A 23842-nucleotide genomic window follows, 5' to 3' on the forward strand; every position below is an offset into this window, starting at 1 on the left:
GACTGGGGCACGAACACGTGTCCCCTGCATCGGCAGGCGGACTCTCAACCACTGTGCCACCAGGGAAGCCCTCTTCTCATCTTTAAGCATTCAAAGTGATCCGTCTTTTTCCAAGCATGAGTTTATGTAGGCAGTGGTCTCTATTCGATCTGTGAGATAGTCAGAAATAACAAGTATCTCAATAAGCCAAAGGTCTCCATTTCTCTGAGGGGACAGGACTGCCCATCCCCTCCCTATTTCCCTCCCAGGCTGTGGAAGAGCCCCTTAGGCTCAGCTGTAGCGTTCATTGTTGTCACAATCGGGCAAAACAAAGTCAAGCATGAGTAATGACCAGGAACCGTAATTTGCTATGATGGACACACAGGTCAGACAGGTCAGAGCACATTCCTGAAAGTCACCTCCTCTGCCTACAAGATGGATAGGATGCCCGGAGGCTCAGCACTTAGAGTCCCCAGGTCAGCTGCCACCCTCTGGCTGCAGGAAGAGGTCCTCTTTTGGAAGTTTTGGAAATAACTTGGCTTATAGCTTTCAAGTCAGTCAATCCATGTTACGCTCCATCTAAGTCATATTGGCAGCTGGACGTGTGGCCAGCTGCCTGTCCTAGCCTCTGGGGTCAGGGGCTGACTGTGGCATTCTACCACCATCAATTTGGATTTTTGGAAAACTGTGCTTTCTGGTATTATTCTCTAAGAACCCTTCTTGACCATGGGATTTTCTTCCTTTGCACAGATCAGTGTCTAGGATGACCACATACTCCAAATATTCTGGCCTAAGCACAATTCCAAATATTCTCTCTCTCTCTTTTTGCCTTCAAAATGTACTTATTGAGCATCTATTTATACTAAGTATCAGGGATATAGCGGTGACTACGGCAGATACAGTCACTGCCTCTGTAGAGCTTATCTCATTGTAAGATCTTATATTCTGACTTAGGGTTTGGAAAATATGGTCATCTGTCACTGGATTCGTACCCCAGCTCTCCCTCAGCAGTAAAACCCTTGCAGCAGGAGTTGAGGCTGGGTTGCTTTTCTATAGTTTTTCTTTTCTAAGGCACTTGCCACCAAGTGTATCTTTAGGGAAAACAGCCATAGCATGAGCCTGTAATGTAAGTAAGTATTAAGCTGTGCATACATCCCAGGGAACAGTTTCACGGAGATATTCTCTGTATAGTTTACTGATGGTGCCTGTTGTTAATTCTGCGGCATTGCACAGAGGGATTTGGGATGCTCTTTCAGTTGATCATTTCCTTTTCCCTTCTTTGGCGATAACTTTTTCATTCCGGGCACTTATTAGGGCTTTTGTTTGCAAGGCGATTTTACCCTACTACTGTTTCATGCCCAGGAGGCTTTTCATAGGCCTAGTGTACATTTTTGAAAATTTGATTTTTTTTTAATACAGAGCAGCATTGTAAAGAAGTTTAAAAAACATTTAATTATGGAGAATTTCAAACATAAACAAAAGGAGAATAATGGACCCTTCACCCAGCTGACAACCCTCAGCCCATAGTCAGTCCTGCCCCGTCTCCACCCCTGTCCACTTCCTCCACCCTGTATCCCAGATATCATAAATAGTTTAAGCATAGTTCTCTAAAAGATAAAGATTATCTCTTAATATAATCACAATGCTATTATCATGCCTAAAAATTAACATGTATCTTATGGGGAGAGTAAAGGACACGAGAGGAGAAAAATTTAGCTACAAACACAGTGCCAAACGTGTCAGCTCTTTTCATTTTCTTCTGGGTCCTCCAGTTTTTGACCAAAATCATACTGACCTTTCATAAAAATGATAGCAGTCTCAGCTCCTTTGCAACTTTTTCTGGATATAGATTTTATGATTGGGACAAATATCATCTCCCTGTCCCTCCATCTAAGAGGAACAAAGGGTGTTCTCTTCAGGGGACCATATTTACGTATTCTGGGTAATTCTCCAGAACCTCTTCCAGCTTCTAAAGCTCCCTATTCATTCAGCTATAAGTATTCACTGGGAAACTCCTTAAATGGTGATCACTGTTAGATGCCAGGGATTATGGTGGAAAAGACAAACAAGACTTTAGACTTTTGGGAACTTCCAGTTGGTAGGGGAGCAGGCCTCACATATAGTAACGATGCTGATAGTCACCCCATTGCGACTGTGGGAAGTGTTGTGGCGCCCTGACGGTCTGAAGGGTCAGTGCAGATGACCTTGAGGGAAGGACGTTTCAGCCCAGCAGTGGGCTCTGCAGGCAGAGGGATAGCCTGTGTAAATGCCTGAGGCAAGAAGGAGGTTGGCTGGGCTTCCCTGGTGGTGCAGTGGTTGAGAGTCCGCCTGCCGATGTAGGGGACACGGGTTTGTGCCCCAGTCCGGGAGGATCCCACATGCCGCGGAGCGGCTGGGCCCGTGAGCCATGGCCGCTGAGCCTGCGCGTCCGGAGCCTGTGCTCCGCAACGGGAGAGGCCACAGCGGTGAGAGGCCCGCGTACCGCAAAAAAATAAAAATATAAAAAAAATAAGAAGGAGGTTGGCTGATAAAGGAAGAGAGAGGAGGTGGTGGGGGCCAGGGAGATGGATGCCAGGAGGCTGGAGAAGAGCCTCCCATCCTGGCCCGTCTCCTCCCAATGGCCCTGGACCTGAGGGCCTGGCTCTTGGGTCCCGTAGCCCTGAGGTCTGTGGGCCGCAGGGACATGTGTGTTCCAATTCCTCTCCTCTTAGCTATCCTGAAGGCTTTCTGGTTAAGGAAAGGGCCTAGATTTGGCAAGACATGCACAGGCACTTGAATGCTACCACCTTGGAAGAAAGAGTAATGTTTACACAGTAGGGTTACTGTGAGGATTAAATATTGTATAATAAAATGGCTAGGCAACAAATATTTTCCCCTTCTCTTTCTCCACAATCGTCCGTTCCCTTTCCGCATCACAGCCCAGCAGTTCCTCGCGCTGCCTCAGGAATCCTGTCCTTGTGGGACGGCCCATGCTGGTGGCCCTGCCTCTGAGCAGAGTCCTGTGCTGGGCCCTTCCCTGTGGGTCTGTCATTAAGACCCTGACCTTGTAATAATTTTTTAGTTTTCATGTTTTGAAAATTAAAATAAAAATGATCAATTCAAATATAATGCCTGTTATTTCAAACTAGTTAAAAAAAAGAATACAGAAGAGCATAAAGGGAAGAGTGAAATCCCCCTTTTCACTGAGGAAACTATCATTAACGGTGTGGAGTCCATCTTTCTAGGTGTTTTATATACTCAAACACACACTTCTAAAACAAAAAATGGGAATATGAAATTTACTATTTTTTACTTAACAGAACTTTGGTATCTTTCCATATGCATAATTTTCAGATCCACGACCTCCAGGGTGGTGTTTCACAGACTGTGTTGTCCTTGGCATGTTTGTATTTGCCTCGGTCAGTGATGGACCTCATCTCCCCGCGTGGGCAGGGAGGCAGAGTCCTCTGTATCCGGCCACCTGAGCATTTTCCTGTAAGCCAGTCCACCTGCTGACATCAGCTTGTTTTTCAGGAACTGGGTGGAGTTGGTGACAGAAAGAGCGTGCTTTTGTTTCCTGGTATGTGGGGAGTTTCATTAGAGCTTTTCCTCTTCCTAGTTAAATGTGTAGTAAAGCAGGGATATCTAATCCCAGCTTTGCACTCCACTGAGAGCCATTTAACCCCCCACTCACCTAAACTTAGGTACCAACTTCAAGAGTTGCCTCAGTGCCCGTGGGACCCAGGTAAGAGGGGCTCAAGTGGAAGCATTTTCCAGAAGCAAATGCAGAGTGTCCCACTCCTCATATTTTCTCTCTTAACAGGTTTGTACAGAAGAGTGGGAAGCAATGGCTGTTTTGTTGTCTTAATTTTTTTTAAAAAAGCTCACACTGTAAACAAACCATACACAAGGGTATAAAGAAAAAATTGAAGTCATCCTCTCCTCCAGCATCCCTGCCCCTCCCCACTGTCCCTTCCTTAGTGGTCGTTAATGATTAATAATTTGTCTGGTAACTTTGCTTTACTTTTACAAACTTTGACTGAATGGGAATATAAAGTACTTACTATTCTGCTGCAAATGAATGATTTTAAAATGCAAATTATAGTTTTATATGTCAAAGATGTTTCGCAAGTGCAGAGAAAGAGTTGATGCAAAGGTGTTTTTTTTTTTTTTTTTTTTTTTTTTTTTGCGGTACGCGGGCCTCTCACTGTTGTGGCCTCTCCCGTTGCAGAGCACAGGCTCCGGACGCGCAGGCTCAGCGGCCATGGCTCACGGGCCCAGCCGCTCCGCGGCATGTGGGATCTTCCCGGACCGGGGCACGAACCTGTGTCCCCCGCATCGGCAGGTGGACTCTCAACCACTGCGCCACCAGGGAAGCCCGCAAAGGTGGTTTTAAAATTAGTGAAAGAACAGAATTGCCATAATGGAATTCAGCCTTCTGTGGCATTGTCCCAAGGAAGATTAGATGTAGGCTGGTTTTTCTCTGAAGTCTCACTGTCTCTTCTTGAGTTTTTCCTGTCCCTTCCCTTCCATATTGTGAAGGCCTACTCTGTGCCTCTACATGTAACAAAGCCTGCCCTGTGGGGAGGTGTACTTAGTGTCACACAGAATTGGGCTTGAATCTAGATGTGTGACCATAAGGGAGAGACTTAACCTCTCTGAACTTCAGTTTTCTCAGCTATAAAGTGGAGAGGACATTTACCATGTCACGGTGTCGTTGTGAAGATTAAACGTATAAGGAACATTTCTAGCTTATAGTAGGTGCTCAACAAATCTTAGGTTCTCTTCCTCCTGCTTCTTGAGCCTTCAGTCTGTGAAGATGTGTTAGGACTTGGACATGTTCCCCACTTCCCAAAGGTATTTGCACTTTAGCACTGATCAGAGCTTTAACTGAGTGAGTTAAGGAGCAGAAGATTCTTTTGGGGTGAAGTTATGCCACCTCTGCCTGGCTTTCCAGAAATATTTCATGAATGGTCACGATAGGTGTCCCTACCCCCTTTCCTCGGAACTGGCTCCAGGGTCAGCCCTAACCTCAGAGGACAATCTGGCTGCCAGATGGCTGCCAAAATTCTTCCCTTGCGTATCTCAACCTCATGCATTTCAGGCCACACAGTTAATGATGAGGATGAAGTCATACAGAGGAACTGGTATAAAGAGAAAAACAGTATTACCAAGAATGTGAGATTTTAGACACTCTTGTTATCAGGGATGGCGTAAGTCCGCCTGGCGCCTTTGTGAGAATTAAATAAAGGCACCTTCTCTGGGAAGATGGGGCCTGGCATATGTACTACAAGGTAAAGGAACAGAGCTTTGGTAGAAATTAGGGAAAGGTGCTATTCCTCGAGGGTAAAGGCAGGCTCAGCCCACGCCAGGTGTGACTTGGCAAGCAGAGACCAGGCTGGATTTCTACTGGCCGCTCTCCCCACTGCCAGGCCCCCTAGTGCTGGGTACAACCTGCATAACCATATACAGTGGGCCCACGATGACAGCTGTCTCTACGAGGCCTAAAGAGTCATTATTCTTTCTCTCTTTCTATCCTCTTTTAGTATCGTGACCTGAACAATGACGAACCCACCACGAAACTCCCTCAGGGTGTTGTCTATGGTGTGGTACGAAGATCAGATCAAAACCAGCAGAAAGAAATGGTGGTGTATGGGTGGACCACCAATCAGCTGAAAGAAGAGATGAACTACATCAAAGACGTGAGTTGTTTAAGGATGTATTTTTTCCGGTTTATACACTTCTTGTAGCATGTAAGAGGGTGGAGTTGGAAGCATTGATATGAATGTAATAAGGCATTTTGGAACAATTCTAAGTGTTATCATTGTGGATGGAAATGTGGCTACAGATCTTCATGGTAATAGGAAAAGCGCAGATGTAATTCTGCAGTGAGGTATAGAGTGAATTTCTAGATGTTACTAAGTAGGGATACTCAGGAGACCAAAGGGCTTCTTTCTTCCATGTATGATAAGTAGGCTCTTAAGTAGTTTTGCTTATTACATTGAAGACTCCTAATGTACAAGTTTGGACCACTGTATTAATTTGGATGCTTTTTGCTGCAAGTAATGGAAAAGCCAACTTGAAAAGGACTTTGTCTCATGTGGGGGTAACTCTAGGGGTAGGTGGGCTCTAAGCAGGCCTCTGCAAGCTCCAGTTCTACTTCTCTGAGTTTCCCTTGGTTCTTTTCTCCTTCAGCCTCATGTTCATGGCAACATCTAAAAATATGATGGTGTCTGGAGGAGGAAAAGAGGACAGTCATCTCTGGTTACTTTATAGAGACCCTCCATTAGACTTCCCCTTGTTTCTCATTGGCCAGGACCCAGGTCACATGCCCGTTCCCAAATCCATCACTGGCAAGGGGAGTAGGATGACTATTGCTGGTTCAGAGCAATCAGTTAGGTTGAAATGGATGGTGGAAAGTCAACCACGGTAGACATTGTCCAACCCAGGTCAATTAATACAATTTTTTTGTAATTAATATCACTTTTTTTTTTTTTTTTTTTTGTCGTGCTGCATGGCTTGCAGGATCTTAGTTCCCTGACCAGGGACTGAATATTACGTTTCTTTTAAACTATATGGTCTATTGAGAAATTTTGGAAAATGTAAACATGTATGAAGAAGAAAACAAAATCACCCGTAATTCTACGATTCAACCAGAACAGTTGTTAACATTTTGGAGCATTTCCTTGTAATTTTTTCTTTTCTTTTTTATCTATCTATCCATATCTATCGACTTACCTACCTGTCCCTCCATCCATCCATCCATCATTTCCATTCCTTTTTGGTCCACCCCGTGTCTCCCTAGATTGACCAGTGCCTTTGTGACCCGAACCAGAGTGATTAGATAGAGAGGCAATGAGCTGCACCAAAACACTGGCCTGTGGACTAGAAAGTGAGAAGCAGGGGCCTCGTGGGCAGTAGAGTCCCCATGGATCTTGGTTCAAGGTCTGGCTCTTTGGCCCAGACAAACTTTTGCCTGTCTGGGCTTCAGTTTTCTCATGTATAGATTGTGAGGTCTGGGAAGGGACCCTTAAGGTCAAAACGAGTTCTTTGTGCCTCATTTTATTTGGTTGTGTTTGCAAATAAGACACAAAACACACATTGTCGGCTTTTGTTTGAGTTTTTGAGAAGAACATCTCATCAAATATCAAAAATAATAAATGTGCATTTCTTAATGTGTCTCGAAAGATTTGGATACTTGTATAATTTTAAGGAATAAAAAAGACAATAAATGCTTAGCAGAGAAAATGAAGAAAAGGAGCTATACTCATACACAAACATGCAGAAGATGTGTGACAACCACCAGCCTCAGAGCCCCAGTCATCCAACCCCCAAAGATCAGTTTTAACCATTCACAGTATCCCATTCCTCATTTTCCTAGGTAGGAACAGCTTGCACCTTCCTAGTTTCCTCTGTGTTTCTCATGGAAATGCTTAGGCCTTCCTCACTGAAATGCCCAAATAACATGGCACCACTTCAGAGGTAAACCTTCTAAGCAGATTGGAGAGTTGCAGATTGCCCAAGACAAGATAGTAGGTTCAGGCTGTCAGGTGCCCAGGCTGTCAGGTGCCCAGGGGAGTAACTGACCTGAATTTCCCAACCGCCACTGTGATCTGCAACTTAAAATTAATTTCCGGGTAAACACCTTCTATAGCTGGTTTCAGACCTGTCACTCGCTCCTCATTCCTGAGTGTATTTATGGGTTTGTGTGCCCTCCCTTGCTTGTGGGTGACTCTGGCTTAGTTGGCTTCCTGCAGTATTTGCCAGTGGGAGCAACACCCAGCTCCACCCACTTCCCAATGAGCAGCCCAAGAGCTAACTCAGGGCCACAGATGAGAGCCATTCTGCCTGCCCAGAATGAAAAGTTGTGCTTTTGGCTCATTTCCCCAAAGTGTTTGTAGTCAATGACAAGAAAGCAGTCTTTATTACTAGAATTCATCTGGGGAGGGCGTGGTGTCTTGACTTGCCCTCTCTTTCCTGCCCTGGAATCTCCACCAATATCCAGTCACTCCTAATAAACATGCAGTCAGTCAGTTTAAAACAACGTGCTAGTTGTGCAAGTACGGCTTCAAAATTAGGTCCGCTCATGCTGTGCCCTACACGCCCGTCAAACCAAACTCCTGCCTTTGAGCCTTTCCTGTGATAGAAGTTCCAGAGCATTCTGGAGAGGGCTCCCTTGAGGCTTCCTGTTCTATTCCAGGATCCCTGAGTTCTTCATCCTCCTAGGGGCACCAGAAGAAGGGGGAAGACAGAGACTATTTGTTAGGTTTTTTGTTTTTATTGAAAATATATTTAAGGCCCCGTTACTCCTCTGGAAGAGGTACTGTAGAGAAATTTAAAGAGTTTGTATAAACAGGTGTTTGGGGGATCAACTGACTTTTCTTATATTTAGTGCCTTGTGTATTGTTGGTGATTACTGAGGAACTGAATTTCACATTTACGGGCTCTCTAAGCTCATACTTTCCTGACTCATATTCCAAACATTTATTTGTTCTTTGGCAGTCAGGGCAGAGATAGGGAAAATTAGAGGTAGCTTTTGCTTTTTGGTTTTTTGGTCCTCCTAGCCATGTGTTTAGAAAGTCAACTTGTTCAACATTTTCTACTTGTAAAAACATGTGATAGGAAAAGGGGAAAATCTGGCCTGAATATGGTTTTAAGGGTGGTAGGTGAATTTCAGTAAACGAATCTTTCTTTAGAGCATGTTATTTGTATAATTAATAGTTATCAATAATTATATATACTCACAATATGCATTTATTATTATTATTGTAGCTTGATCTCTAACTAGCATCTTTGTGGGCTGCAGGTAAGAGCCACTTTGGAAAATGTAAGGAAGCGAATGTATGGAGACTATGATGAAATGAGACAGAAGATTCGACAGCTCACCCAGGAACTGTCAGTAAGTAAAATGTGGAGGGATGCTAGAGCTTAGAACTCCCTCTCAGTTGCTAGTGCCTGAAGATATTTGAGTTTATGATGTTCCTTATGATGGAATCATATTTTAAATGAACCGAGGGAATTTTATCACAGAATTAAGTTTATTATTTACAGGAAAATTTTTGTGGCGAGAGTAATCTTTACATTCAAAGCATTCCCTCCAAAATCAGGAATAAGATGAGGAAGCCAGCTACCACTACTATTATTTAACATTGTACTGGAGACCCTAGCCAATGGAATTAAACAAGAGAAATAAATTAAACGAGAGAAATAAATAAACAGTTTATAGAGGTATAAAAACTGGACAGGTAGATGTAAAACTATCACTATTTACAAACTATATGGTGATACCCAGAAAGCTCAAGTGAACCAATAAAAAAACTACTATAAACAATAAAATAATTCTGTAAGGCAGCAGGGTAAAAGATTAATGGACACATGTTAGGTTTCAATATACAAAAAACAACCAGTTAGAGGAAATAACAACAAAAACTACCAGGTATCTGGAAGTAGACTTTAGCAAGTAGGAAGATACGCCATGTACTTAGAAAGGAAGATTCAACATCATAAGATGTTAATACCATTCAAGTTAATATACAAATTTAATATAACCCAATAAAAATACCAACAGATTTTTATGTTGTTTTTTACAACTGGACTAGGTGGTTCCATGGTATACAGAAAATAAATATGAAGAGTTGAAATTCTGGGGGAAAAAAGGCCATGAAGGAGACTATCCCTCTTAATATTACAAGAAATTGAGAAAGCCTCAGTGATTAAAACGGTATATAGTACTGGCACATAAATGAATAGACATCAATGAAAAAAAGCCCAGAAATGTACCCCAATATATGATAAATGTGGCATCTGAAATGAAGGGAGGAAAATGGATCAGTCAGTATATGCTGTTGGGACAGACTTACACCTGGGTAAATTCTGAATAGATCAAAGATGCTAAAAAGTGAAACTTGCAAGTGCCAGAAGAAAATATGTGTGAATTCTTTTATACTCTTGGGGTGGAGAAGACAGTTTCTTACTATGACATGCAATCCCAAAATCACAAAAGGAGAAGTTGATAATTTTGACTACATTAAACTGAAGACTAGTGCTGACAAAAACACCAAAGTCAAATGACAAGCTGGGAAAAATGATTTGCCTTCATATTATAGATAATAGGCTAATATCCTGAGTATTTAAAGAGTGCCCATGAATCAAGAGGAAAAAGGCCACAGCTCATAAAAATAGGCGAAATATTTGTGACAGATAGTTTATAGTAAAGGAAAGATGAAGAGCTCTTAAATGTATGACGAGATGCTTAGCCTCATTCTCAATAAGAGAAATTCAGATTAAAATGGTCCTGAGATGTTATTTTCACCTAACAGACTGGCAAAACTGCAAAAGTGGGACAAGATGCTGTATTAGCCGTGCTGTGGAGGAACAGGAAGATTGCTGCTTAAAATGTCATTTGCATTACTCTTAGGGAGGACAATTTGCAGTATCTACCCAAATTATAAATGCCTATATCCTTTGACTCAGCAAGCTTCTTTCTAAGAATTTATTCTGTAGATCAAATCTCACATATGTGAGATGACGTATGTATGAACTTAGTTGTTAAGCATTGTTTGTAATAGTAAAAAGATTGGAAGCCTACACGTCCATTAAGAAGGAGAAAGTAAAATAAATTCCATCTCTATAATACACAGAGTTGTAAAAAAAAAAAAAGAATAAAAAGAATGAATAAGCTCTTCAAAAAGAGATACAGGAAAATTTCAAAGATATAGAGTAAGTGGTAAAAAAAGCAAGACATCGGAAAATACGAAAATATCATATGTAGTGTGCTACCATTTATGTAAACCAGGAGGGGAAAATAAATATATCTAGACTGTTTTGTGTGTGTACACAGAGTTACTAGAAGGATCATCAAGAAAGTAATTAACAGTGATTCCTTCTTGAGGTGCAGAGTGGGCGAGGTGGTAATTGAGCAAATAGGACAGGAGTGAAAGGGAGATTTATTTTAGTGTGTACCTTTTCTACTTTTAAAATGTTTGAACTCTATGAATGTATTACCTACTAAAAATTAAAGAAAAAATAAGCTTCCTCTGGTTTAACCTAGCTAACGCATACGGGAGAAAACATTTTAAAAAATATTTGTGATTAATAACCTTGAAGAAAAAAAATCGTTTTGTGTGACATACTTGCCATAAAAGTTAACATCTACAGAAAACAGAAATATAGATCAGTGGTACAGGATAGAAAGCCCAGAGATAAACCCACACACCTATGGTCAACTAATCTATGACAAAGGAGGCAAGGATATACAATGGAGAGAAGACAGCCTCTTCAACAAGTGGTGCTGGGAAGACTGGACAGCTACATGTAAAAGAATGAAATTAGAACACTCCTTAAAATAAACTCAAAATGGATTAAAGACCTAAATGTAAGACTGGACACTATAAAACTCTTAGAAGGAAACATAGGAAGAACACTCTTTGACATAAACCACAGCAAGATCTTTTTTGATCCACCTCCTAGAGAAATGGAAATAAAAACAAAAATAAACAAATGGGACCTAATGAAACTTAAAAGCTTTTGCACAGCAAAGGAAACTGTAAACAAGACAAAAAGACGATCCTCAGAATGAGAGGAAATATTTGCAAACAAATCAACGGACAAAGGATTAATCTCTGAAATATATAAATAGCTCATGAAGCTCAATATTAAAAAAACAAACAACCCAATCAAAAAATGGAACCACCATATGACCCCAGTCATCCCACTACTGGGCATATACCCAGAGGAAACCATAATTCAAAAAGACACATGCACCCCAATGTTCATTGCAGCACTGTTTACAATAGCCAGGACATGGAAGCAACCTAAATGCTTATTGACAGACGAATGGATAAAGAAGATGTGGTACATATATACAATGGAATATTACTCAGCCATAAAAAGGAATGAAATTGGGTCATTTGTAGAGACGTGGATGGACCTAGAGACTGTCATACAGAGTGAAGTAAGTCAGAAAGAGAAAAATATTGTATATTAACATATATGTGGAATCTAGAAAAATGGTACAGATGAACTGGTTTGCAAGGCATAAATAGAGACACAGATGTAGAGAACAAACGTATGGACACCAAGGAGGGAAAGCGGCAGGGGGGTGGGTGATGGTGTGATGAATTGGGAGATTGGGATTGACATGTATACACTAATATGTATAAAATAGATAACTAATAAGAACCTACTTATAAAAAACGAATAAATAAAATTCAAAAAAAAAGTTAACATCTGCAGGAAAGAAGCACAGTTGCCACAGTTGTGTATGAGTCTAGTTTATGTCTGGTCTGTGAAATTATCAGCTTAAGTAAGACCTACTGCCTTGATTACAGTGGAGGGGGTTATACAAACATATCCATCTAGCCCATGCTCACTGACACGTAGGAATAGATTTGTGAAATTCTCACATATCTATGGAAATTCACTCTGCCATCCACTGACACTAATGACTAATTAAAGCCAAAGGATTGGATTTGCAATAGATGCAAAAACAGATCTCTGCCCCTTGCTGTCCATTGCCACCTCCTACACACCCTGTTTTCTCATGCTAGACTGTTCCAGGAGCTCAGTCTCTACCCTCAGTCTCCTCCTCCTCCAGGCCACACCACGGACTGTAGCCAGCTTAAGATGCTAACTTACTGCTGTATGAACACACCGTGAGCAGCAACATGCCTCCTGGGCCTGGGCTGCTGTTTCAGCTCTCTCTCCCACTCCCAAGGGTGCACCTCTCGCTCTCTCATGCCTGGCTGCTTCCTGTGGCTCCCACAGGCCACACAGGGTCTACCCTTGAGCCTTCCCAGAAACCTTACCCCTGGTTCTACTGCCTCCCAGCCTTTTTTTTTCTGGCCGCACTGCAAGGCTCGAGGGATCTTAGTTCCCCGACCGGGGATTGAACCCGGGCCCTCGGCAGTGGGAGCGCGGAGTCCCAACCACTGGACTGCCAGGGAAGTCCTCTCCTGGCCTTTCTATATCCAGCCCTTCTTTAAGGCCTAGTTTAAGACTGGCCTCTGTTGAATCTCTCTCAAACGTGTTAAATACACGTCCAACAAAGACAGCACAACAACTGCAGCAGCCACAAAACAACTCTTGAGAACTGGTTGAGCCCAAAGTATATTCCTTCCATGGTGAGTAGAAATAAACAAGATGGGACTTGCCTGGTGGTGCAGTGGTTGAGAATACGCCTGCCATTGCAGGCGACACGGGTTCGAGCCCTGGTCCGGGAAGATCCCACATGCCGCGGACCAACTAAACAAGCCTGTGAGCCACAACTACTGAAGCCCGCGTGCCTAGAGCCCGTGCTCCGCAACAAGAGAAGCCATTGCAATGAGAAGCCCGTGTACCGCAACAAAGAGTGGCCCCCACTCGCCGCAACTAGAGCAAGCCCGCGCGCAGCAACGAAAACCCAACGCAGCCAAAAACAAATTAAAAAAAAAAAAAAAGATGGCACAAGAAGGTATTCAGCTGCATTCTAGGTTCTAAAAGTAGCTGTTACACTTCCTAGCTATTTGCATACAAATCCTTGAACTTCTCTGATCCTGTTTCCTCCCTATAAAGAGAATGTTGTGGCTGCCGCAGTGTTGCGAGGACTAAGTGAAGCCCTGTGGGGGAATGTGTGAATATTATCCGGAGGAAAAGTAGGCTTGTCTTTCTACTCTCTGGGTCATGCAGATGGTGACTTTTTAATTTAAAGCTGTACTTGAAATATCACTGACCCGGATGGTCTGTGAAATTATCTGCTTAAGTAAAACCATCAGGGGAATGTTCCAGCCTAACTGAAGGTTTTCATGAGTTGTGTGTGCCTTGGTTGTGGTAACTGAAGGTTGTCATGAGTGTGTGTGCATGGGTTGTGTGTAGCTGAAGGTTGTCATGAGTGTGTGTGCATTGGTTGTGTGTAACTGTCTCCTCAATCTGTCCAGGTTTCACAGGCTCAACAGAATTATCAGCAGAATTACATCCAAACCCAGTCGTCAGCCCTGGACAGTTTTAATACCATGAACTCGGCTTTGGTGTCGGACTCCATCGGCCTGCAGGTATTCATCTGCTCCCGATTTGCCTGGGTCTCCTCTGTTCCAGTGCAGGAGAGCTTAGCCAAGGGTGGGCCCTGTGTCTTTGTAGAAAAGTAAGTCACAGAATGTCTTCAGCTCATTATTTGGAATCCTTTACACACAGCCACAGTAGAGGCCAGGCCAGGGAGACGGTGAAGGAAGGAAGCCGATGGAAATGCTTCCAAGCTGAGACTCTCAACCTTGGAGTTGTAGTTGTTTTTGCGCTTATTAAAATGGGGGGGTTAGATCCTGAGTTCAGTGCTAGAGATGTCACTTGTTCCGCTAGACACCCAAGTGGTTGTAAGTGTCCGTGCCTAAAACAGCACATCAGCCCACTCCCTTAAGCCCCAGTGTTACGAGAAGTTCCACCAACCACAGGAAAGCCAGACTTAAGCAAAGGCAATCTGTGTTCATTCATGACAAGTAACTCCCAGAGGCTGTTAGGTACTTTTTTCTAATTTAGAAATTATTATTGTTACTATTGTTTGGCCGCGAGGCATGTGGGATCTTAGTTCCCCAGTCAGGGATCGAACCTGCACCCCCTGCATTGGAAGCACGGAGTCTTAACCACTGGACCGCCAGGGAAGTCCCTGGAAATTATTTTGCTTTGAAAGAAATCATGTGCCTTCCAAAGAATATCTTGTACTACCAGGCAGGGAAGCGAAAAGAGTCAGGATCCCACATTTGTGCAAATGTGTGTGGTCACCACACGTCAAGGGGGTTTTTCTCTTGATTAGTTTCATTTGCTAGGAGTTAACCCCTCACATGCTGCCCATCTTTAATCTTCCGACTGACCCCCGCCCCCCACCGCGTAACGTGCAAATGAACTTGAAAATGTTCAGAGTAAAGCATTATATTCACCAGAAGCAGCTCCCCTTAGCTTTAGTTTCCAAACGTGCAAATAATAATTTCTGTCCCCTTCCAACTTTATTTGACTCTTATCTCTTTACCTTCCTCTTGGAAGTTCACACAAGCTATTTCACATCCTTTCTGGTTCTCTCTAAATAATTTGCTAGATAAGCAAACAAATTTTCATGTTGGGATTATCCACTTCCCTTAGGATCTAGTATTCTCTACTAACAGCTGTTCGGGCAGTGGTGCCAACAGCAAAGCTAGGCCACGGTCACGCAGGGGGCCTGGGTGGGCCCCGTGTTTGGATTTGTCTGGGAGGCCCATTTCTGGTGGGGCCTCTGAGTCCCACCCTTTTCCTGGCTCTCCCATAGTGCCTGGCAGCTTTCCCCTGGCCTCAGGCCAAGCCCTACTTTGGGTCTGGTTTATTCAGCAGCCTTTATTTTCCCTTCCTCCTGCTATCAAGGGGGCTCACCCAGGCTCCCTTTCCTTCCCTCTCAGACATCTCACTACCTTCTAACCAGGAAATGCTGTATCTCACCTGAGTTCAGATCTGGTTGGTATCTGGGTTTTCTTCCCCATCATACTTCTGATTTGCCACCCCACTGTTGATTTAAAAAAAAAAAAACCCCATACACCCTAAAAGTTCAGAGTTCTGTTTTATTCGGGGACCTTACTGAGCCCTATAGCCTGGGAATCAGTCTCTCAGACAGCTCTGAGGAACTGCTCCAAAGGGGTGAGGGAGGAACCAGGGTAGATATAGGAGTTTCGCTTAAAAGAAATGTAGCCAAACATCAGAAGATTCCTGTTAATCACAAAAAAACCCAGACATCTTCAGTTAATGTTTTTAGTGCTTTTCTGTGTATAAGAAGATGTAAGAGTCTGGGCTCACTGAAATTATTTCTTTGGTTTGCATCGTAACTATCTAGGGCTAGTATCCTGCCTTTTTCCATCTTGAATCCCCCTCAGGGCACACTGTTGGGGGGGCTGCGGTGGCTGATGACTTGACGGTGGGCAACAGTCATTGTTTCCTGGAATGGCAGGCAACATTTTTGTCCACACCACTGACACGCCAGGCATTTACTTCAGAGGTCAACTGTTGTTAGAACAGGGTCCCCCCTAACCCAGGGACCCTAACTGATTCCTAGCTACGGTCTAGTCTCTTATTCCAGGGTAGACAGAGGAGCCTTATAATGAAAAGATGAAAAACTGTTGTTTAAAAAAAACCAAAAAAAGAAGGGGGTGGAGGCTGGGGAAGAGGGAGGAGCAGAGGAAAGAAACACATCATCTCATGGCCAGGAAACTCAACTGAGTCTGAAAATAGTTGCCTTCTTATTTCTTCCATTGTCTAGTCTACCCCATTTTCATTATTACTGATGAGACCAGATCCTTGGTTTGATTTTATAGAATGTCAAAGCGGGAAGGCACTATTGAGATGATCTCCAACCCCCTTGTTTTATGGATAAACAAACGGAGGCCAACAGAAATGGACTTGAACAAAGTGTATAGCTAATCCAGGGCTACAGGTCTCTTGGTCCAGATATAGGTTCTGAGCACAAGACCGGTCTCTGTAAAGCCAGTGGGACTTGGAGAGAGGGTTGTTGGCCAGATGGTTTCTAAGGCTCCTTGCATCTCCAATGCTCTGTGATTCCAACTTTCAAATGGCTTCTGTATTTTCTTTAATATCTATTTACCACCATTGAAAATCCTTTCTACTGATTTGAATAGGTTTAGGCATGAGGCTTATTCTCCAAAGTGGAGGCTAAGGGGTGGAGGAGCTTCAGAGACTGGTCATCTACAAAGAGGACACAGGTATTAGGACGTGTGTTCAACACCAGAGTTTCCAGATCTTCTAATATAAAGTTGTAGGTGGCTTCAGGAGGTGGTAGAAGGTGCCCATAAACCTGTGTCCGTTGGTAGAAATTCTGGGGTTGTGGAAGCCATTTCTCTGTCAGGAGAGTTAAGCAAGTGACCTGAAGCATGAAATAGCAACGATATTAATTTAAGCATTCCTGCTCCAGTGGGCAGCCTGGAGCAATAAGCAACAGGCTTCTGACCCTTGGCAGGCACTTGTGGGAGTCACAGACTCGGCTCCCTGCCCACCCGTCCCTTCATCACCACCCTTCTCTGCCTGAGCGAGGAGGTGAAGCATTTGCAGGCATTACAGGATCCTCAGCCCTGTTGTCACTGTCCTGGCAGCTCGTCTAGAAGTAAACAACCTGTTTAAGAAAAAAGGGGAATATCTCCATTTTATAAAACACGTATTTTGTTTTCTGATTTCAGTTTGGGAATATGGAAAATATAGAAGATACGAAAAAGAAAATTAATACCATCTGTAATCCTATCCCATAGTGAAAATCATTATTTGGATTTTGGTGACTGCTTTTAGTTTTTTTTTTTTTTTTTTTGGGCATGAATACCTTTGGACAGATGCTCGTGCATTATTTTTTTTCAGAATGGGATTCTTCTGTACTTACTGTTTTCAAACCCAATTTTTTCCCACGTGTAATGGCGTATTATGAACATTTTTCCTTGGAAAAGTGTTTTAATCCATTTCCATCCATCCTAAGCGGTGGCAGGCGGTGTTAGCAGCAGCCATGGCATGTTACAGGGGAAAGCTGGCTGGCCCACCCAGGTACAGGGCGGCAGCCCTCCTGACCACCAGGGGGCCCTCAGGTGTTCTAACACCAGGGTCCCAGGCTTGCAGCTCCTGTGGGCCGATGTCTCCCTCAGCCGTTAATGACAAAGGGATGTCCCGGTGTATGACTCTGGCCATGTTTCCTCACACCGCTAGATCTGGTTTTTATTTTCATCCTGACAGAAAACCCTTGTGGATGTTACTTTGGAGAATAGCAACATTAAGGCTCAAATCAGAAATCTGCAGCAGACATATGAAGCCTCCATGGACAAGCTGCGGGAAAAGCAGAGGCAGTTAGAGGTAGCACAGGTTGAAAACCAGCTGCTGAAAATGAAGGTAAAGTACAGGAATGTAGATTTCCTGCTAACCTTTCTCTCTCCTTCTTTTCTCTCTTCTCCCATCGCCAGCTCTCCCATTTCCCTTTCTCTCTTCTCTTCTCTGTTGGGCTTCCCCACCCTTTTTGTGGCCAACCCCACAGGATTTGACTTGAAGGGACTGAGGGGGTTTCTGTGTTCACAGCTGCCAGTGCAGATTGGGGGTACCCTGTATATACCCCTATTGGGCTCTCCTGCCGTGGTCCCAGTGGCCTCAAGGGCTACTGAGACCTCATCATGGCACTGCTCTTATGTACTGAGAGGACACTTGGGCTGCCCACAGGTCTGGGACTTCAGAAGCTTCACTGTTTAGATTCTCTCTGAGGTTCCAAGGCCTCATTGTCTGGTTTGACAATGAAGAGCTGAAGGGCCCCCAGGAAGAAAATGGGTGGGTGACCAAGGACTCTGGGCAGTGTCCCTCCTGTCCCCAGGTTGTTCTTATTCCTCAGCTTCTAAGGCCCTGGAGATGTTAGTGCTCCTTCCAGCTTTGAAATTTCCAGGAACCGACCCACGAATGGCTCACAGAAGTCACTCAACAAATTATTTCCTGAATGAATTTGTTTTTATTTAAGCCTGTGCTTTTCAGATTGTGTTCAACACAGCCTTAGGCTATTCTAGGGGAGAGCGTGTTATGGGTAGTGTCCCATGTGATTTATTGCTCAAACCAGAGTATGTTCAGGAGTGAGAGGAGGTGCTATTAAGAATTTAGTTAGGGGAACAAACTGGGCCACGTGGTCCCCTACCTATGGGCTGCCTCAGGGACAGCTGATGGGGAGTACAGGCCACCACACTGTGTAGCCTCTGTGATGGCTGCCCCACAGGCTGTGCCATCACCACCCACTTGGCCAAACACCACCACCTGGGAAGGGAGAGGGACCAGAGAGCTACACAGTCGATCAGCTCCTCTTTGCTTTCACTTCAAACAGGGAGGCTCTTCTACTTTTTCATATATTGTATTTCTGCGTAAGAGGTACTTTGGAAAAAAAGGTGTTTGTTGCTGAAAAATTCTGAAATGACTGGAGTCTTTTCCTCAATGTAGGATCTCTATGCAGTCATTCATTCCACAAATATGTACTGAGTATCTATCTACTCTCTGCACCTGTGCTCTTCATCCATGTCTGTTCCAGAGGTGCTGTGGTGTCAGGGAGACCAAACCTCTAAATCCAGTCCGCAATTGCCTGTCGTAGAGACTAATGCTTTACTTCACCCAACCCCACACCCCCCAAATTACAAAAGTGACAGGACTCAGAGTATTTCATGTGCCCTGGATGCAGCGTAAAGAGGACGTGAGGGACAGAGCCCATTCTAGAAGTGGAGATGGGGTGCAGGACACGCTGGGTCTCTTTCAGCTAATGATAACCTCTCTTCAGGATTTCCCATTTTGTGGTTTCTTGGTACCAAAACTTGCCTAGAGATGAGAGGGGAGATTGAGAGGGCATCAAGAGAGACTTTTGTCCAGTCTTTGGAGTAAACATCATGTAGCCTAGCCGGGTTGTAGTACACCTTACTTATCCAGAGGTTACCTACCCAGCTAACTCAGCTCTCTTAAACAAGCAGTAAGCTGGAAGGAAGGGACGCAAACAAACCTTCAGAGGCATAAAATCAACGGCCTGAAGTTCACAGGTGAGGGCAGGGCCAGGGAAGAAAGGAAACACCAGCCACTCCCAACATAAGCCTGCTTGCCCACGGCTCTACTTTTTCTCATCTCCTGTGCAAGCCCCCAGGAGCCCCCAGCTAAGGTCCCCCAAACCAGATGGGAATGTTTCCAAACACAACATTTGGAAAAGCACAAAGGTATGGAAAGGATGAGTCCAGATTTCTTATATGAGCTTAACTGTTTCCTAGAGACTGATTGGCCTGTGCAACTAATGGGATGGCTTCAACTCCATGTGGGCAGCTTCTCTTCAAAGGCCTTCCTGCTTTTCTGACTTAAAAAATTTTTAAAGTAATGTATGTACCTGGGGAGAAAAGTCAAACAATATGAAAGGTAACATAGAGTGCATAGCCTGCATCTTTCTACATTCCTACCAGCCATGTAAGAGGATTCCAGTTTCTCCCCATCCTTGCCAACACTGGTTACTCTCTTTTATTGGTTCATCCTCGTAGGTGTGAAGCTCATTGTAGTTTTGCATTTCCCTGATAACTAACGATGTTAAGCATCATTTCTTGTGCTTATTGGTCATTTGGGTATCTTCTCTGGAGCGTCTATCAGATCCTTTGCCCATTTTAAAATTGGGTTATTTATATTTTATTATTGAGTTGTAAAAATTCTTCATATATTCCAGATACAAGTTATTAGATCAATAATTTACAAATATTTCCCCCCACTCTAGGTGTTACCTTTTCAATTTCTTGATGCTATCTTTTGAAGCACAGGAGTTTTTAATATTGAATATTGATGAAGTCTTATTTATCTCTTTTTCATCAGTTATGCTTTTGGTGTCATATCTAATTTTAATCAAAGGTCACAAAGATTTGCCTTATGGTTCTCTTCTAAGAGTTTATAGTTTTGGCTTTCACATTTAAGCCTTTAATCCATTTCGAGTTAATTTTTGTATATGGTGTATTAGGGATCCAACTTCATTTTTTTGTATGTGACAAATCCGATCATCCCAGCACCATTTGTTGAAAGGTCTGTTCTTGTCCCAGTGAATGATCTTGGTAGATAATTGTTTAAATTTTAATATTTGTAACAGATAAATTATTTACTCGGTTTCAAAGTTAAATCTACAAAACAAAGAAATAGAACATCAATATCTGTAATCTCCTCTTTTCTCTTTAACTCCCTCCTTCCTCCTATAGCAAACCTTTTTACTTTTTAATTTTGTAGGACTCTGACCCACCTCTAATAATGTAGTGGTCTTATTTTCAGCTTACAGTAGAATAGTGAAGAATTTAAAAAGCCTATCTTTCTGAGGCCAATCAGAGTGTGGATATATTAACTAGAGAAAAAGGTTTGTTAAAACTGATAGAATAAAAGATGATAGGGCTTCCCTGGTGGCGCAGTGGTTGAGATTCCGCCTGCCGATGCAGGGGACACGGAATATTTATTGAATTACTGAGTTAGACAATATGGAATTTTTAAGCCCTGATATTAGTATCTACAACCTAAGAATTCTCCTCACTGCAGCCTGAGTGTGGAAACTGTTTCTGACTCTCGATGACATTTTGAAAATGACCAAGCATAAAGGAAACAGAGCCCAGAAAACAAAAAAAAAAAAAAAAAAAAAAAAAAGATGATAAAATTTCGGGAGCAAAAGAACATTAGACAGGAAGAGTTATTGAAGAAAGAGGTAAATAAGACAGTGGAGCATGATACATTTTAGAGAATTCAGTTTAAAAATGGCTAAATTGGGGGGGCAAGGTTGACATTTAGAGAGATACGTTTCTGCCTTTTGAAAAATTCACTCCTGTGGAGCACCTTTTCCAGATAATATCAAGTAAATTAGTGTAAGGGGCCACTTTAATTTTCTCTGCACCTGCTCACCCCTTTTCCTTCTTCCTTCTACCTCTTTCCCCGTTAGTTCCTGCTGCCTCTGTCTCCTGCAGAGCCCTGGGGCATGGGTCCACTCCCCCGTGAGTCCACACTTGATACCTACAGAGTGAAAGGTGTGGATTCCCCCTGAGCCCACCAGAGTTGTAGCTCTGAACTGAGTCTCTCTGCAGGTGGAATCCTCCCAAGAAGCCAACGCAGAGGTGATGAGAGAGATGACCAGGAAGCTGTACAGCCAGTATGAAGAAAGGCTGCACGAAGAGCAGCAGAGGCACAGTGCTGAGAGAGAGGCGCTCCTGGTGTGTTACGTGCTACCTGCTGATGGGATAGCAGAGAGTTTGGGGTGCATTATTGTTGGTGAGCTTTACGTGGTAGGGTTTGTGCTCAGAGGTGAGTTAGTGGACTCTAACGTGGGTGACGGGTCAAGGAATTTATTATTTGCCGGTTCACTGCTCTCCCTTCTCCCTCCCTTCCTTTACTCACCACCTTCCCTGCTTGGAATAGTCCTCAATCACCACTTTCTCTAGCTGGTCTGACCGTTTGCCAGCATCCGAGCAGATCCTGGGCTTACCTGCAGCCACGCCCTTTCTCACTCCACTTGCTCTTCCTTGCCCGTCCTCGATCCTACCTATGCTCCCTGAAAGCCCCGAAGATGCCAGCATCTCCACGAATGAAGTCTTTCCCAGTCACACACCTGCAAGTGTCCTCTGTCCTTGGGAAACCCACGGTTTCTCTGCTCTTTGCCATGGAATTCTCTTGTCCCTGTTATTGGAGCCGAGCTGTATGTCTCACATCTTGGCTTCTCTAAAAGAGCATAAATTCCTTGAAGGCAGGGAGTCCATTCTGCCTTACGTTGTGTCCTCACAGTCTTAATACATGTGCTGGCTGATTGACTGAGTTGGTGGTTTGAAATATGGGAGAAAGATCTGAGCATTCTGCGTTCAATTCCAGATCCAGCCCTAATTCCGTTTAGGTTGTGTGACACTCTGAGCACCTAGTCAGGGGATAAATAACATTTGTAGGCTCTTTTTAGACATAAAGAGTCAAGGGGAAAAAAAGGAGAAAAAATAAGTAGGCCCATTAAAAAGCCATGCAATGTGTCTTTATTCATGGGTGAGAACCAGAATCATGGAATTTGAGTTCATGATCTGTGAGACACTTCTAGGCCCCCAGGTCATGCTTTTAAAGAGACATGATGATTTAGCCAGGCCTGAGCTGTTTGGACCCTGATTGGAGGCTACTCCACGCTCTGCTGAGGGGAGTGCGTTTCTTTTGCAGGAAGAAACCAATAGTTTCCTGAAAGCCATTGAAGAAGCCAATAAAAAGATGCAAGTGGCAGAGATCAGCCTAGAGGAGAAGGACCAGAGGATCGGGGAGCTGGACAGGCTGATTGAGCGCATGGAGAAGGTAACACAGCTTGGGGCCCGGGTCCCCCTCGCCCAGCCTCCCTTGCGGTGCAGCAGTTCCCCTGCAGGCCTGCCCCAAAGTATGAGAAGCCCTCACCACTTGATCCCTCTCACCCCTGCAATTTGTGACTTGAAAAAACCAAAGAGAAAACTGTAAAAGAAAGTATAAGGAAGTCCCACAAAGTTCTAATTTTTCCCATGGTGAAAATTTTGATACTTCAAAAAACATTACGTACAAAATTATTTTACAGAAACTAATATTTTAGCAGCCCTGCTTTGCTGGGGCCCCAAGCATGAACTTAGATTACTTGTTGAGCAGGCAAGCCCTATTTCGACGTTACGGCGACAGCCCAAGCCCTGCCTGGGTCTGAAGCGTTCGCTTTTCTCTGACACTCTGTGTCGGAGCGGGGGACACTGCCTTTCTCTGTGGGTTTGAGGGGGAGGGCTGCAGAAGGCAGGAGCTCTGCCCGGATAATGAGCCAGTCTAGAGAAAGGGAAGAGGGAGCCTGCAAATTAGGCAGGAAGTGGAGAAACGGGAAGGAGGGGTGGGAGAGAGGAAAGAGAAAAAAGAGAGAGAAAGGGCGGGTGACCTTTAGCAGGTGACGGCGTGCTGCTGGGGGAGGGGGTAGTTGAAGGCTAGGGCTGTGGCCGCTTCCTGGAAAGTGGCTCTCTTGTGGCATGGGTTTGCAGAACAGCCCTGACCAGCCAAGACCTCACCCACCAGCATCCTGTAACTCACTCACGCTGGATGCTGAGAATCCCCAGGCTGACGATGGCAGGAGGGGGAGTGACAGTGTGAGCAGGGTCAACAACTGGGCTCCCGGGTGATTCTGAGAAGAGGGCCGACCCGTGGTGTCTGCGGCATGATTCCCTCCACCGTCCCCTGTCAAGGGAGGCGTAACCAGCTTGGGAACAGCCTTAAATGCAATACTGTGGAGCTTCGGGGCTGGTGGGGGGCTCCTGTTTTGGGTAACATCTTTTTTGGGGAGGGACTTGGGCAAATAGAGAGTCAATTACAATTTCGCCTCCACCCTCTGGGAAAGCAGAATCCCATGTGGTATTGAAGAGCGGGTAAGTGGCAT

General features: G+C 44.0%; 1 protein-coding gene across 3 annotated transcripts in view; it reads left to right on the top strand.

The window, feature by feature from the left end:
- MYZAP (myocardial zonula adherens protein) overlaps nt 1–23842 on the top strand; it is a 102617-nt gene that overhangs the window by 17686 nt on the left and 61089 nt on the right. For all 3 annotated transcript variants that reach the window (XR_003006262.1, XM_024767785.1, XM_024767787.1), the window contains exons 3-8: nt 5505–5660; nt 8765–8857; nt 13872–13985; nt 17671–17823; nt 21528–21653; nt 22633–22761. Coding sequence is in view for 2 of the 3 variants with exons in the window: in XM_024767785.1 (XP_024623553.1) it covers nt 5505–5660; nt 8765–8857; nt 13872–13985; nt 17671–17823; nt 21528–21653; nt 22633–22761 (771 nt within the window). In the remaining variant the exon portion in view is untranslated. The remainder of the gene's footprint in view (nt 1–5504; nt 5661–8764; nt 8858–13871; nt 13986–17670; nt 17824–21527; nt 21654–22632; nt 22762–23842) is intronic.

The sequence above is a fragment of the Neophocaena asiaeorientalis genome, unplaced genomic scaffold, assembly GCF_003031525.2.
Source record: "Neophocaena asiaeorientalis asiaeorientalis breed wild unplaced genomic scaffold, Neophocaena_asiaeorientalis_V1.1 scaffold71, whole genome shotgun sequence".
In the NCBI taxonomy this organism is placed as follows: domain Eukaryota; kingdom Metazoa; phylum Chordata; class Mammalia; order Artiodactyla; family Phocoenidae; genus Neophocaena; species Neophocaena asiaeorientalis.